This window comes from Poecile atricapillus, chromosome Z, assembly GCF_030490865.1.
Source record: "Poecile atricapillus isolate bPoeAtr1 chromosome Z, bPoeAtr1.hap1, whole genome shotgun sequence".
NCBI lineage: Eukaryota > Metazoa > Chordata > Aves > Passeriformes > Paridae > Poecile > Poecile atricapillus.
In genome coordinates, this window is record NC_081289.1 from 47,641,880 (window position 1) to 47,657,299 (window position 15,420).

The following is a 15,420-nucleotide window of genomic DNA, read 5'->3' on the forward strand; positions in this document are numbered from 1 at the left end:
TGAAGGGAGGCAGTTTTTGTTTTCCCGGTGTGTCTGGAAACAAGGCTGATCTGTTTGCTTGTTTTTTTCTCCCCAAGCGTAAAATAGTACATTGACATTTGGTGAACACAGTGTTGCAAAAGGACAGGAGGGGATGCTATGTCTTCTGTCAAGTACATATCTCTTGAACCCATTTCACACCCTTCACACCTTTTGAAACTCATAAAACAGGCACCCTGGCTTAAAACACTGTTCCCATTTTGTTCATTACGCTCATGTGTGCACATGGCATGCACCCTTTGTACCTTCAATCCCTTGCCAGATGGCACACTGCATCAAAAAGAAACATACTGGTCAGGTGCCCTCTTGGCTATAATGATAGGATTATAGCAGAAGAAAACAGTTATTGTTTCGACATTGAGGAAGGAACCAAATGGTGACAAAATCATGCTAAAAGGAAAAGCCTCAGCATAAAACAATTGCAAGACTACCAAGCACTCATGTCCCAAGACAGCAAAAATAATATAGCACAGGCCAACACCTAGAGCAGAATTACTACTGTCTTGTAGCCAGGACATGTCTGGTCACAGATGTCAGTAAGAAAAGTTACACCAAACCAGTAGTAGTATTAGTACTTCAAAGCTACACAAGGAGTGACTGATGCTGTGCAGTACTTCTAATGGAATACTGGCAGAACATCACTGTTTTGTTAACAAACTTTGATGTGGTTTTCCCCATGTCAACAAATTCTTTCCTCTTGTAAAGTACACAATAAGCCCTTCATTTCCGCTGATAAAGACAACCACCTATGGTTTGGATTAGGAGGAGAATTTTTTCCTAGAGGACATATAATTTTATGTTTGTCCTTAAGGGGACTTTCAAATCACTCTATGAAACATCTGGTAGTTTTGTTTACTTGTCTTGTTTACTTATTTTTTCCCAAGGAAAGCATGAGCACAGCCTTCCTCTACTGGAAAGGACACAGTTTAATTCACCTCATGGGAGGAAATTGCAGAGATTAACAAATTTGGAGGATGAAACATGAATCTCACTTGGGCAAATCTGCTGATTTGATTGTGCCAGACCCAGCATATGACTAATGAGAGTGCTTATGTTATGTTACAGCTTTTAAAAGAAAGCTAATATGTGCCTTAGCATGCATGTGCACTATACACTACATTCACACACGAGAATGCACGTGTGTGGTGTGCTCCTCTGGTGCTCTAGTTCAAAACTTCATTATTCACTGCACAAATACGTTGTCAGAGGGGTTTTATTCCCTGTTACTGAGGGAATGTGCTCAGCAGTCACCCTTCAAGGTTGTAATACTGCCATTACCATTTTCTATCTAAAAATGAAAGCCTGTTTAATCCTGCTGTTTTTTACCAAGTCAAAGCAACACAACTAACAGAAACCAGCTAACAGCCTGATCTCTGACCTACTCTGGCTTTTTCATCAGTTTTGTATGAGTATGTTCTTAAAACACATAAACTAAACAAAGAAATCAAGCACCAAAGACCCAAACATAAACCAAACCACACTTATTAATTGTAAGGAATATTCATGTGTGAAATTACATTGGTATACAATGGTATACAATGGTTACATATGGTATATAAGTAATTCCTTATCTCATACTAATCTTATAATATTGACTCCTCCTTTTTTCATGTTGACCAGTCTAAACAAATACAGAGACTGAACTTTCTCTGGTCACGTATTTTATAACTGGGTGAGTTTCTGTTCCCCAGTGAAAAACAGAATCCTAATGAAAAACAGTTGGAATAATATAGAAAAATCTTTTTCAAAATTTCAGCAATTGAGGACTAAAATTTTGCAGTAGAAAGTGAGGCACACCAATTTGTGCTGTACTTTGTCACTGGTTTTATAAGAATTGTTTAGCTTCCTGAAAAACATAAAGGATATGAATGCTGAAATTGTGACTCTTTTATAACTACAGTATTCAAGTATAGATTCCAAGTGGCACTGAAATACACTTACTTAATTTAATTTATACAGAATATACAGCTAGTGAGACTGAAAATATCAGAACAGTATCATGAGAGACAAATGGCAACTTAACTAAGTCTGAATCGTTGGCAGATAGAGAGAACAGTGACAATATAATGTCCTTTTGCATTGCAAAGGCCTACAAATAGAATATAAAGGGATGTAAAAACAGTAGTCTTCTACCACTCTACCTCTTCTTTCTCTGATAATCAATCTAACATCTGTCCCCTGCAATGATATTAAAAATTCTTGGCATAGCAAGATTCTTGGCATTGGCATAATTTTATTTTTAAAACCATAAAAATGTTTCTAAAAGCTTTTGAAAATGCACCTCCCAAGATGCAAGCTCATATTTGTGACCAGGGTGCTGCTAAAACAATTAGATTTCCATTTACTGAATGATAAAGTAGTGAAAGTCCCATAATTGATACATACATTAATCGTTTACATGCCTGTTTATAACCACATAGCATAAAGCAACCCCTCACCAATGACAAGCTACCACTTTGTGTAAGTTCATATAAATTATAAACTTCATATAAAAGATAAAATTGATAAACGTTAAGTATGGGAAATTTATCTCCTGAACAGACCAGAATCATCTAATGAGTAATGCATAGTTTTCAAGTTCTACTTCATATTTTACTAATATCATATTGGTGCTGCCAGCTTTATTTATCTGCCTGTTCACTCTGCTGGAAAAGAACTTGTTCAGTTTGGGGAAAACATTCCCTAGCAATATTTTCTTTGTTGGATAAAAAAGGGCAGAGCTCTGCAGTTAACTGTTTGCTCCTTTTGCCAGTAACTTTGGCATTCCTATTTCTTGGCAGTTCATTACTTACAGTGACAGTGAATGCATGGTATAACCCAGGTTCTGGCTCAGTGCCTCTGCTTAGTCTAACCTGCATCTCTGGCCTCGCCACCAGCAACACAATTTTCCGGCATTCTTCGCTGGAGAGCAACGCCACTGCCTCTTCCCTGTTCTGGACATCTTGGCCATTTATCTAGGAAACAAATGAAAGTGGCACATTAGTTTCTATTTCCGCAAAGCAACACACAATAAGGGGCAGATATCAGCTCATTTGTGCTGAATGTATGGACAATGAAAATTGCGCAACGGGCTCATCTTCAGCCCCGCAGTGGTAAGTGCCTTCACTCAATTATGCGCTTTCTGTAAGAGCTGTATTGATCGTTGAAGGATGGTGGACATCAGAGGAAGCAGTTATGTTCATAAATGTCCAACCTGCGCCCTGGTAACATACATCTAGCAACACAATTAACCAGCCCCTGACAGGTGACGTTCATCTTTCTCCGTTCAGAGTAATGGAAGTGTCACTCTGAGATAATAGTGCTGGTGGAAGAAGACTGGTAATGCTACAGCTGAAATCAGTCACACTGAATGCTGGTAGAGAGCCAATTAGAGAGCTACAGTATTATCTCTCACCAGGCAATACTTTGAGGCCACTGCTTGTTGCTGCTCCATTTAATCATTTCATATTTGTGCGGACGGCTTAGTACCACACAAAACATATGTATCCCTCTTACAAGGGGATAATCAAAATAAAAGCGGTTCTTCAATGAAACTCGTCTTTTTTTGCTACCTTTCTCCTACTCTGTAACCCCATAAAAACAACGACATCCATGACTACATGGTAATAAGCACAATTTTCATTGTCCAGAAACCATTTATGAGGGAATAAAATAGAAATCTTATTTCCCCTATGAATTCAGTTTTGTCCAATTCACAGCACAAGAAGTGGATTACTCTCACTGTGGTATCAAAACCTCCAAAATTCGCTCTATTTCAAAAAGAGTGAGAACAAAACTGGATGGTAGAAATAATATTTTTTTTTTAAAAATAATCTTCTAATGGTTCCATTTCAAAGTAGTAGGAACTTGTAGTTGAAAATCAAAGAGGAAGTTGCCTTTTTGTACATGTTTGTCCTGAAAGCCCTGATTCAAAAACACAGCTTTAAATCAGATTAAAGAAAACCCCAAATCACCTAACAGGCAGTGAGTGAAAAGCCTGAGACCCTTCAAAGCTTACATGATGGGATAGCCATGGTCTGTGGGAGACCAGGTAACACAGAGCTGCCCTAGCCTGAAAAGCAGAGATGCAGCCACAGGAGCAGATTTCCAGCCCATACAAAACATCCTCAGACATGGTGGCTGCTCCAGTAACTCCTGCTCGCCCTGGACCCCAGCAGAGGTGACTGGGCTGGCCCCACACCACCTGAAGCTGGCCACCCCATCCCAGCTGCACTGTCATAGGGAAAGAGCAGGACTTCAGCCTGCCCCATGGACTGTGCTTAGCCTGGAGGTTCACAGCTGAAAATAGCAGAAGTTTAGGCAACAACCACTAGGACTGCCTTCCTAAAACTTTCCCTTGATGTTGTAGCATTTCATATAAAGTACTCAGGCAGTTTTCAGCTGCTTAGACTGTGAAGGCTGGTGGTTTCTGAGAATGAAAAGGGGGCAGTTATAGCCTCAAAAACGAGAGGAAACCAGCTGTCATTTTGTGAGGAATACATATGGGCATTCCCCCATGCCTTAACCAATGCCACCTGCCACCCAAAGAAATCACCCCTGTGCTCAAGGATCTGTATCTCTCCCAGCCTCACTGTAATCCCCCCATAATGGCACCATCACCTTCTATTTCTCTGAGCTATCTCATCAATAAGAGGAGATAGAGGGTCAATGTGTTTTCAGATATGAAAGTAAACCCCACATAACTCTCCAGGTATTAACTTTAATGATCAAATTCATAGCTATATATCAGCACTGACATTAAAGTAATGCTCCAGTCCACAAGAGGATGGCAGAATTATCTATGTTTTCTCTCTCCTGGCGTCTTTACTCAAAATTGAAATGAATTGAATTTCATTAGGATCTGGAGAACATTTTCCTGAACTGCTGTTGGCTGTCCACTCAGAAATTTTACAAAATGAGGAAAGGAGTGGAAAATGGACCTACTCTCTCTTTCCTCATTTTGACACACGTAGAGTAGGAATGGAAAGTTGTTTCTACCTAGCTGAATTAAAAGGGGTGCTTTTCTGATTTTTGAAAGTTAGAAATACTCTTATTCCTTCAGTAGGTATTTCACACAAAGACATGGAAAGCAGCGTCCTAACTTTTCCTCCCCTACATGCAGCCTGTGGAATGATCCTTTCACCCCAAGTCCTGCCAAGGACATCACTGCCCTCACACTCTAGCATCTCGTGCTTTCTGGTGGAGAACATCATCCTATGAATGCTTTTACAAACCCAGCCACACAGAGAAAAAAAACCAGCAGCCCCCAAGTGAGCCCTGACATTAAAATCTAATTTATTATTTCCTCTCTAGAAAATGGACCGCTTTGGTAAGCCAGCTAATAGACACTGTTGTGTAGCTAGACTCCCAAAGCTGATTTAAGCTGTGCCAGGATAAGAGACACACGTTTCAGCAAAGATATTTCCTGAAGAAATGAAAAGATTGGAAGGAAGGAACAGACTGATCTTGTGAAAACCTGAAAGCTCATCTGCTTAAATTAATGAAATGCAATTATGGAACATGTTACAGAAAACCAACCTGTCATCACCAAGAGTTCCTTCAGGGGCTTCAGTGAAAAAAAGCAAGGCAAATCAACTTGGAACCAGAATTAAAATGCTACAATATCACAAAAAATTTCCAGTCAAGTGATTTTTGGTAGCTGTTTAATGATTTTGCACTAGGTGAAAAATGCACTACCCATTGCTGCTTGGAAAAGGAAACCCACTGCCATTCTCTCTCTTTCCCTCTCTGTACAGGTACACTGCCCTGTGCAGCAGCCAGCCACCTGCACCCACCTATGCTGTATCTTTGGGGTAGGTCTTTAAGCAAGTGGATCAACAGAAACAAAAGGAGGAAAAAACAAAACAAGGCAGTAGATTAGAAAAGAATTCAGAAAAGCAATGTATTATTGGGGGAAGAAAGAAAATATTAACAAAAACCTAATGAACCCCCTCCTTAAGTATGTTCAAGATCATCCTTCTCCAGACAACACATTTTTTTGTGCGAAAACTCCTATTTCCTATGCTTAGCATAAATGAGTTTTACCCAAATTTATGCAATTGGTGAATGATCAGCACGTCTCTGACACTTATATTTATGTCTTCAGGATCCTGTTTAGAATTTGACACTGAGATGAACATAGTGGAAATGAGATTTTCTAATAAATATGGAAAAAAAGACATGGGACGTAAGTGCATGAGCCAGAACGAGATTGTCAGTCTCATTTTTCAGTACACGCACTCTAGCTCCCAGCTATTGTGTTAAAAAACAGACAGACATGGATTTTCTCATCGATCACAGTAACAAAGAGAACTATCTTCCCTCATTAACAGTCCACAGAGAAGATGGCACTGCATGTTTGTCTGAAGAAAGAGTTTAAGGAAGAGTCTATTGTCACATACTTGCAGAATGCGGTCTCCTTCACGGATCCGTCCATCTCTGGCAGCAATGCTGTTTGGATCAACCTGCACAGGACAATAACCAGCAACTGAACATGAAAAGCTTTTAACGGGAAATTATAACAGATTCACAATTTCAAGAGTTGAAAAAGTAACATTTTTACACAGTACAGAAGCAATCTGAAGTTTCCTTTAGAGTAACAAAAACTACACAGTTCTTTAAATGATCGTATGAGCTTGTTTCAAATAAAAGCCTTAAGACAGAAAAGGCTGGGAGCATATGATTTTCAAATTAATACTTTCCTATGCCACTGTCAGGCATTGACTTTCAGCTGTCAGAGCATTAAAAATTAATGACAGGCACCCTTTTCTCTGGAAGTTCACTGTGGACTGAGAAGTTTCTGCAGCAGCTGATACCTCTATACAAATGAGCCTGTCTTTGGGCACGATTCTTTTTCTTCCATGGAAACATTTACCATTAAATTATTATCTTAGTAATCAATCTGTTCACAAGGAAACATAAAAAAACCCTAAGGACACATATTGTATAGATCACTCACAGGTCCTGTAAATCATTCCTAATCTGAACCAGTTAATTTTAAGTTAGTTTAACCTAAAAAGATATTTAGGGCTCCAGTGATAGTTTATCAAAGGCACTACATCTCACCCCTAAACAATGACCAACTGTTTGTTAGAGGACAATTCAATCTATCACCTTTCACTTGATGATTATCTTAAATCATTTATTTTGCCTCATCATGACATACATTCTTTTTTCAAACCAAAAATTTGAGTTGAGCATTTAGTTTGCAGACTAAATCCTCTACATCTGTAGGTATTATTTTCTTTTGGGGCATTGTCATAGAAAAAAACAATTAATCTGAAGTCCTTAATCAAGTACAAAGATAATATCAATACATTTACTTTCAAAGTTCTGAGAAAATTTTATCATGTAGGATAAACAGAACATTTCAGATACAATCCTGGAACATATTAAGAGATTCCTGAACTTTCTTTGTCCTCAGAAACAGACTTTAATAGCACAGCTTCCAACTGGTGGGAGATATATTCTTAGGTAATTTATATTAATTCATCATTCTTGCTCCAAGGCTATGCTTTTCAGCTTAACATTAACAAGCCTCTTTATGTGCAATCTTGCCTTTGTCCTATTTACTGATACATAAGAGAATTCTGTCCTTTCTGAACCTCTCCACCCATGACCTTCACTAAGAATTTAGAATCACAGAATCTCAAGTTGGAATGGACCCATAAGGATCCCATTAAGTCCAACAGCCTGCTCCTCACAGGATTACTTAAAACAAAATCATATGACTAAAAGCTTTGTCTAGCTGCTCCTTTAATCTGGCAGGCTTGGTGCTGTGACCACACCCCTGGACAGTCTTGTTTCAGGAACAAACTAGCCCTTTAGTGAAGAAATTTAATGCCAAAATTTGGTTCAACATGTCAAAAAAACTGACCAATTGGAATCACAGTTCATGTAGAATAATCAGCAGTGACCTTGGACTCAGAGGAGTTCTGTTTTACCCAGAAAGAAACCTCTCTTTGAATTACTGGAGACTCAAAGAGAGATGGTGTTCTTGGAAGTCTTGCGGACTGACCTTGTGAAATGTTAACAATCTATGCTGGGGCATGTTTTCTGAGTGAAGCCAGTGAAAACCTGAGGATTCATCCCACATCAGTATTTAGAATTCTATATTTTGGTTTTCCAACATATTAAGCTCTCAAGATACTCTCTCCACCCATCTGTGGTATGTCTGTGTCTACCACAACTGTAACAAACACAAAAATAACAATAATGATTGCCACTGTTAGCATTATTGAGGCTGTGGCAGAGGGAGTGTCCCACGACAGGGAGAATGCAAGCAGGGTTGTGGAGAAGGCACTTCCCAAAAGCTCTGCCTGATCTCCATCATAAGGGCACATTTCTTTCAAAATTCAGACCATTCTCATACTGCTTTTTGCTTTACTAACAACATTGCAGTTAAAAGCAAAGAAACCCACTAGTAATAATTACTCTAATAATTACATGAGCAACATGATTTGAACTGATAATCCAAATGAATTGAGAATGGCATGAGCTGGTTGATGGCCAGCACTTCTGCACTCCTGTCTAAGAGCACTTGCACGTTCATTCCCTGGCACATGAACATGAACATCTCCCAGACTCCTCCCCAGTGTCACGTCCTTACCTCACTGACATAGATCCCCGTGTCCTCCTCATCATCAGTTCTGTAACAGACAGTCAGCCCCAGCTTCTCCTGGCTGCCAATGCGGCACAGCTCCACCTCCTACAAGAAAATATACAGGCTTTTGTAGTGGCTCTTGCCAAGGGTGGGAAAAGCTGCACAGCACAAGGGAGCACCAAGCTGCTGAGATAATCATGCTGTATGACCTATTAATCCTGCTCAATCTTGAGACACAATGTTATGGGTGGATCTTTAAGGGGGAAATAATTCTGCAAATTAAGAAGGAAATCCCAGTATATTGAAGGTTCAAGCTACACAGAACCTGTTCAGTAAGACACACCAAACTTTGAGAAATACAGCTGTGCATCAATTTTTCAGATCTTTGACTTTTGGGTAATAGAAGCTGACTTACAGTAGATTACATAGTCCTCCTAGTCGCATCACACCAGCTGATTAATAGCCTGTAAGACAGTCTGGCTACCATCAATCAATCCATCACACAAGTGCCACTCCCTTCTGACAGCAATCCAAGCCACAAAGCAGAAATACATGCTTCCATTAACGGCATCATTCCTTCCCTGGCCAGTGTAGTGGTGCTTCATTGCAGAAGCTGTTAGATAACAGAAAGATACTTCAAGGAATCTCCTGTGGAGCTAAACAGCTGTGGCATCTTCCTCAGTTGTGAGATGATGCAGAAAGTATATTTTTAGTGCCAGATGTCCCAGCGGTGGCATCTCATGAAAAGTGAAAGTTTTTGGGCAGATGGTAGAGTGGTAACTACTACATACACCCATCTGAGTTAAACATCTTTAGGGTTTCAAAGGGGAGCCCTTCACAAAAATGCAAAACTGGACTTGAGCATTGTGAAATAAATAATTGTGATAAAGCAGGAGAACCCAATAACACAGAGTATTAGCTTGGTTGCAAGTAGGAAACTTTAGTTGGTATCTGTATGTAAAGAGAGTCTTCAGGTTGGACTTCTTCTGCTTCTGTGGCTATGCAAAAAAAGGAGAGAGACCAACCTTTGCTTCAGTTCTCAGATACAGTTCTCTGTGATTCAGAGCTTGTTCCCCCCGATTCCCATCTCATGACATGTCATGCAGACTAATCCACAAACAGGCACAGGATGCACAGCAGTGAGGACTCACTGAGTCCAGCAAGTTGTTGAGCCCAGGTGCCAAAATACCCCAGCTTACAGAAAAACCTGTACTTCACACAGATGGGTTAGCCAACAAGCCTTGTGATGTTTTCATTTCAGCTGAACATCTTTCACAAAGTGCACTGCTATGGCTTGCTCCCCTACTCCCACACAAGAATTCAAATCCATACAAGTTCACGACCTGCACAAGTCCTACAAGCTTCTCCCTGGACTCTGGACATTCAATGTCCTCATTGAAACAAAGAAAATAGAGAAAAAAACTCATGAAACCAGTAGTATTCTTCAGTTTTTCTTAGACATGGAGGGAGTTTTATGTAAGGTGGCAAAGAGTGGAATTATTCAACTGTACAGATTACACATTGGGTTTGAAAGAAGAAACACAGAAGTATGTTTTATTTGGGAAGAGAATCACAGTGACCTGATTTTGGCATTGGAAGCAAAAGGATATGTACTGGAGGGAGGCCTATTCAAAACCTGTAGTAATTGATGCCTCCAGAGGGAAAGACCACTTGACTAGAACTGTAATATTAGGGAGAAATTACAGTAACAAAATGGCTTCAATTACAGCAACAAGGTATACTTTTAAGGAATAAAGAAGTTTGTGGTCCCTTGGAGGCCTATAAGGAAACCTAAATACACCATAAAGGACCAAAACTGGGACTTTAAATCAAGGCAAATAGGGAGCTGTGCACAAGCTGAAATCCATTAACTTTCACTTTCCTGCTGGCACAGCCTCCTGTATGCCCAAGCTGAGGCTGGACAGGGGCCCCAAGACTGCTCTGAAAACAATTCCTTCAGATGCGAATGACCTTGAAATTCTCGTGGATGATTTGACTCAAAATGTTACTACAATACTGTACCAATGTTTCAGGCTGCAAACCAAATTCTCTTAGTGTGCTGGCTCAATGAGCAGAAAAAAAAACCCCAAAAACGTTTAGGACCTGAAAAAACAAAGGAAAATGAGGATGAGCCTACAGGCATCATCCTGTGTGTCTCAGAGATTTACCAAAACCACCCAAGGGAACCAGCTGATGATGAGGATGAGTGACGTCCTCTGACTGGGCTGCAATAGCCCTGGCTGCACACAGTACTTGAGCTACCTCAGCTTTCACTTCTCTGCCCAGTAACAGATCTAAAAGCTGTGGCTAGTACTTGGTGGTCTTGGACTATCTCTCTCCTGAGTGACTATATGGAGTGTAGTCTGGTGACTGCACATGGCTGTGGCTGCTTAGAACCTGTAGATACCTACAACTGAGATCCTGGTACTTAATATTAAAGTACCCAACAACCATTTCATGATTTTCAGTCTAGATGCAAGTACATACTCAAGTAATATCTCATTCATCATGAGGAAGAAGGTAGGTAAGGTCTGTTTGCACTGGAAGTCATTCCAGATAACTGGATAACTGGAAAAGGTAACTTTTGCCCATGGCACACCTGCACTACAAACCTCATGGCATCTCTTTTTTTACAGGAAACACAATACAAACTAGCAAACTAGCCAGAGCTGAAAAATATTTTTGGAAAAATTAAAAACACTTTGCATAAAATAATGAATTATCTTTCAGGGAAAAAGGCCACAAGTCTGATCTCTAACTGTGTGTAACAACCACATATGAAAGAAGAGCAGCAACTGAAATGCCAGAGAATCTGAACTATCACAAATACATTTGACATAGTATTTGCAACAGATGCTTTATAGTGTTGTGGAGTTCTCCTCGCAACTGGTCTTTAATAGAAGAAACAGAAAGTAAGTCTGGCAGCAGGAATGAATTTCTAAGGACATAATTTCCTTCTCTGAAATATTTTTTGATATATGCACACATGTGCACACACACGCAGTTGCTTCTCTTTGGCTTTTGTCTGTGTGCATGTAGGGACTGAACTGCCAGTCTTTGAAACTCAGCATTTTCTAAATCTATGAGAAATAATATTTGGACATTCCTGAAAAGTGCTGACAGTCAGATGGTGGGAAGAGAGAGACTGAAGCTCAGGAAGAGCTCAGGAGATGATAGCCTTCCCTTCTTTTGGGCACACTGGGGGCAGCCACCTCTCAAGACGAAGAGTACTTTGCTACCTAGTGACATTTAGCCAAATTGCTAAATCTTTGACTTGCTGTTTTTTTTCTCTGTGTGGCCAGAACAAAATTTTAGTGCATTTCCACAGTCAAGACAATACTTTAAAGTGTTTTGCCATAAATTATTTGAGAGACATGGAAATTAGAATGACTATCCCTTCCTGAAAGACTGGGATGAAAGTTTACAAAGTAGCCAATTTCTGCAGACATAAAAAAGACAGAACAGACATGTAGATCATGTAGGATTAAAATTTCTCTACCTTCTCAAATTCATCACTTTAAAAAAAATAAATTAGGAATACCTTGCTTCATAAGACAGATTTTTTTTTTAGCAGAGTTCCAGAAGTTTTCTGGTTTTAAGTCCTACTCCCTGTTCAATTGTAACTGCTTTGATATGGTCACCTCATACAACTTTTTGTGACTTGTTTTCCTTATCTATAAGCAGAAAACAATGCAAATACTACCAGAGTAGCAACACATTAAAGAATAAATGACTGCAGAGTGTTTGAAAAGCACTGTAAGAATACTATAAATACATCCTTTCAAAAAATCCCCATCTGCCTTTACAGCACTTGTTGAACCCACTTAAAAGGCCAAGACAGACTATCAAAGCCATCACAGCTACTGAGCTTCCTTCACCCATACAGTATGCCAGAGTAATGGGTCCAATGAACTCTGTCACTAGAAGGGGCAACATCAAATCCAAACACAACAGTATTTTTCCTAAATGGACATTGTGTGATCAGTTAACATTAAACTCCTCATTACAATGAGAATATTATCTTGCCATTGAGACCTAGTCAAATAACAAATTAATTTTAATTAGTGTTACTCCCCAGTGTAACAGAACCTGTTATCCATAATTCAAAGTTTATATTTGTGTGACATGGTAAGGCAGATCCTAAACATTTCCAGTTTGTGATACAGTCAATTATGTAATTTCTGACCATTAACTAGAATATACTCATCCCATTTAGCTCCATTATCTTTAGAGGAAAAGATCAGTACAGGCTAGCCTGTAAAACCAAAACAGTGTGCTATCTTCCCTCTCCAGTTCAAACAACACTCCTAAATAGAGGGGAATTAAAAAAGACAGAAATGAGAAGGGAAGCTTTGCTGTTTACAAGTATGAAAACAAAAGGTTTTAAAATAAGAGCCAACACAACAGGGCAAACATAGGTTTTAGAGAAGGAAATTACCACAGCATACTGGAGAAGGATTCCTACTCCATCAGCAGAAATAAAAAATGCTACCAGTCTGAAAAACTTCTTGTATGGTGAAGTAAAAAATGCATTTCAGAGATGCTTTATCTTAATCCTAAAATGGTTGAATTATGGTTGACATGTTCCACCTACAAAGCCCACAGTAATGTAATGGTGTTTTAAGGCAAAAAAATTCTAAGAGATGCAGTTTGTAGATATGTCTGTGGATTCAGCAATTTTTCTGTACTAGTGAAAGATTACTAGTACCTTTTAGACCAAATCCAGATTATAATTCTTCCTAGTTGATATTATTGCAATATCATGGAAAAGAAAACAACCAGAAAATAAAATGTTATCTTCATACCACCCAGAACAAAGCAGTTACCACCAAAAAGTGCGTGACTGCCCATGGCTAAGTGGTCATGTACAGATTCTGAAACAACCCCAAGTATGAGATGAAACATCTTTATGTTTTACCCCTTTAAAGCCCACCACCAGGCAGAGCTCCAAACTCTTTACACAGTTTGGAAATACTAAAATACACAAAGGTTTAGCTGACAGGTTTTTGGTTATGTCCTTGTTTACCTGTAAAGCAGTGTCTTGTGTCAGGCAAGTTATTCTGTGCCATAGCCCTTTCAGAAGAAATTGAGGTTTATTGAATGGAAAGAGAGGGGCCCAATATCTGACAATCCAAAGTGAAAAAGCGTAATATTTAGCATACATTTTAAGAAAAAGTGCCAAAATAATAAAGCAAAATAAAAAAAAGAATAGTTACTTCTGTCTTTGTTTTTCCTTTTTCACCTGTAGTAACTGCTGAGAAGCGGATTTTACTGTTCATCTTGCTAATGGTATAATTGACAGAATGAGTAATCGGATGAATGAAGCACAAAAGGCCAAGATCAGAGTACTTACAGAATAGCTCAGTGAGGAATTAACTGAGAAAGTACATTAAACCCTGACTTATTTTAATAAATTAGTTACACTGAAAAAAAATCCTCATCTATCTGAGCTGGTGTCAGTCTTCTGAGACATCAAACAGAAGTGCTAAGGGACTACACACACCTTAAAACTAAGATTAATTCTGCAGTATCATCTTGATTCTGCATCTTTATGGGTGAGATCAACCTCCAGTTTATATACATAGCTGAATTTTGGCTGCTTTTCACACTTCCTGTCAGGGTTATTATATGAAGGTCTGATAAGTAAGATAATTTTTTCAGCTTCTTGTTATTTTCTGTAAACTATGGAAGCTAAGCAAAGATCAGTCTCAGTCTCATGAAAGTGTTTAGTAATTCCAACTCTGCAATCCTTGTCTCATCACTTATCCTGCATCTCAGTGATGCAAGCATTGGGATCATTATCAGACAAGGCTTCAAACAGCCAAGCACCTGGCAGCATCTTGCTAATAGCATTCACTTTCTTGGTCTTTTCCTCCACATGACCTGAAGGATTTACCTTTTCCAGGCTGCTAAATCACCATTCATTTACATTACTACTTTGTATAATATTTAATCTTTGTACTGCCACAAACTCATCATCACTGCCAAGTAATTCTGCTCATGAAATGAAAGTAATACAAACAGAACCTTAACTCTTTATGCAGGAACAGTTCAATCTAGGAAGCTCTAGGAGGGCTCACAGTGGAGCTGCTAAACAGAAAAAAATAATCTCAAATTCAAAAGTGATGATAATAGCATTACATGTTACATAAAATGTGTTGCAAATGAGAGTGGGTGTAAAACAGAGGGGTTTGTAACAAAACAAACAGCAGGAGCAGAATAAATGGTATTCTTTAGACTTCATTTTAAAGCACAGTTTATTTCACCTCGAATTTGCACTGTGCAAGAGAAATTCTGAGCATCATGTACAAAGGATCAGGGTGTGTACAACGGGTGAGATATTCACTTTAAACAGATACTTAGTGTTTCAAACAATTATCATGTTTCTCATTACTCAAGTCATGCTTCCAACACTGAGCACGGCTTTTTTCAGAGGTTATGTCTTTAATGGTGATCAGAAGCAATTTGAAGAAACTCAGAAGAAAGAGATGCAAATCCTAGCATTGGTAGAAGTCATCAAAACAATCTATTTCAACTATGATTTTTTTTTCCTAAGGACTGCTTATCTCTGTTTAGATGAAGAGAGTCTGTGATGCCTCTGCTGTATATTTAACAAAGTAATTTCATACTAAGGTAGGGTATTTTGCTTTCAGGGTTGGGATGAGTGTTAAATATTTAATTCTCTACTTGCATGTGTGTATGTGTGCGAACAAGTATATGACTATATAGGCACGTGCAGTGCTTATATATAAGTAAGCGTGTAAGTGCATTCCAGGCAGGTCAGTTACACCACAGAGAAT

General features: G+C 39.0%; 1 protein-coding gene across 2 annotated transcripts in view; it reads right to left on the minus strand.

The window, feature by feature from the left end:
* LOC131573001 (PDZ domain-containing RING finger protein 4-like) overlaps positions 1 to 15,420 on the minus strand; it is a 240,714-nt gene that overhangs the window by 7,573 nt on the left and 217,721 nt on the right. For both annotated transcript variants that reach the window (XM_058826495.1, XM_058826496.1), the window contains 3 exons: positions 8,627 to 8,725; positions 6,420 to 6,482; positions 2,892 to 2,993 (listed from right to left, as the gene is read on the minus strand). In XM_058826495.1, coding sequence (XP_058682478.1) covers positions 2,892 to 2,993; positions 6,420 to 6,482; positions 8,627 to 8,725 — 264 coding nt within the window. The remainder of the gene's footprint in view (positions 1 to 2,891; positions 2,994 to 6,419; positions 6,483 to 8,626; positions 8,726 to 15,420) is intronic.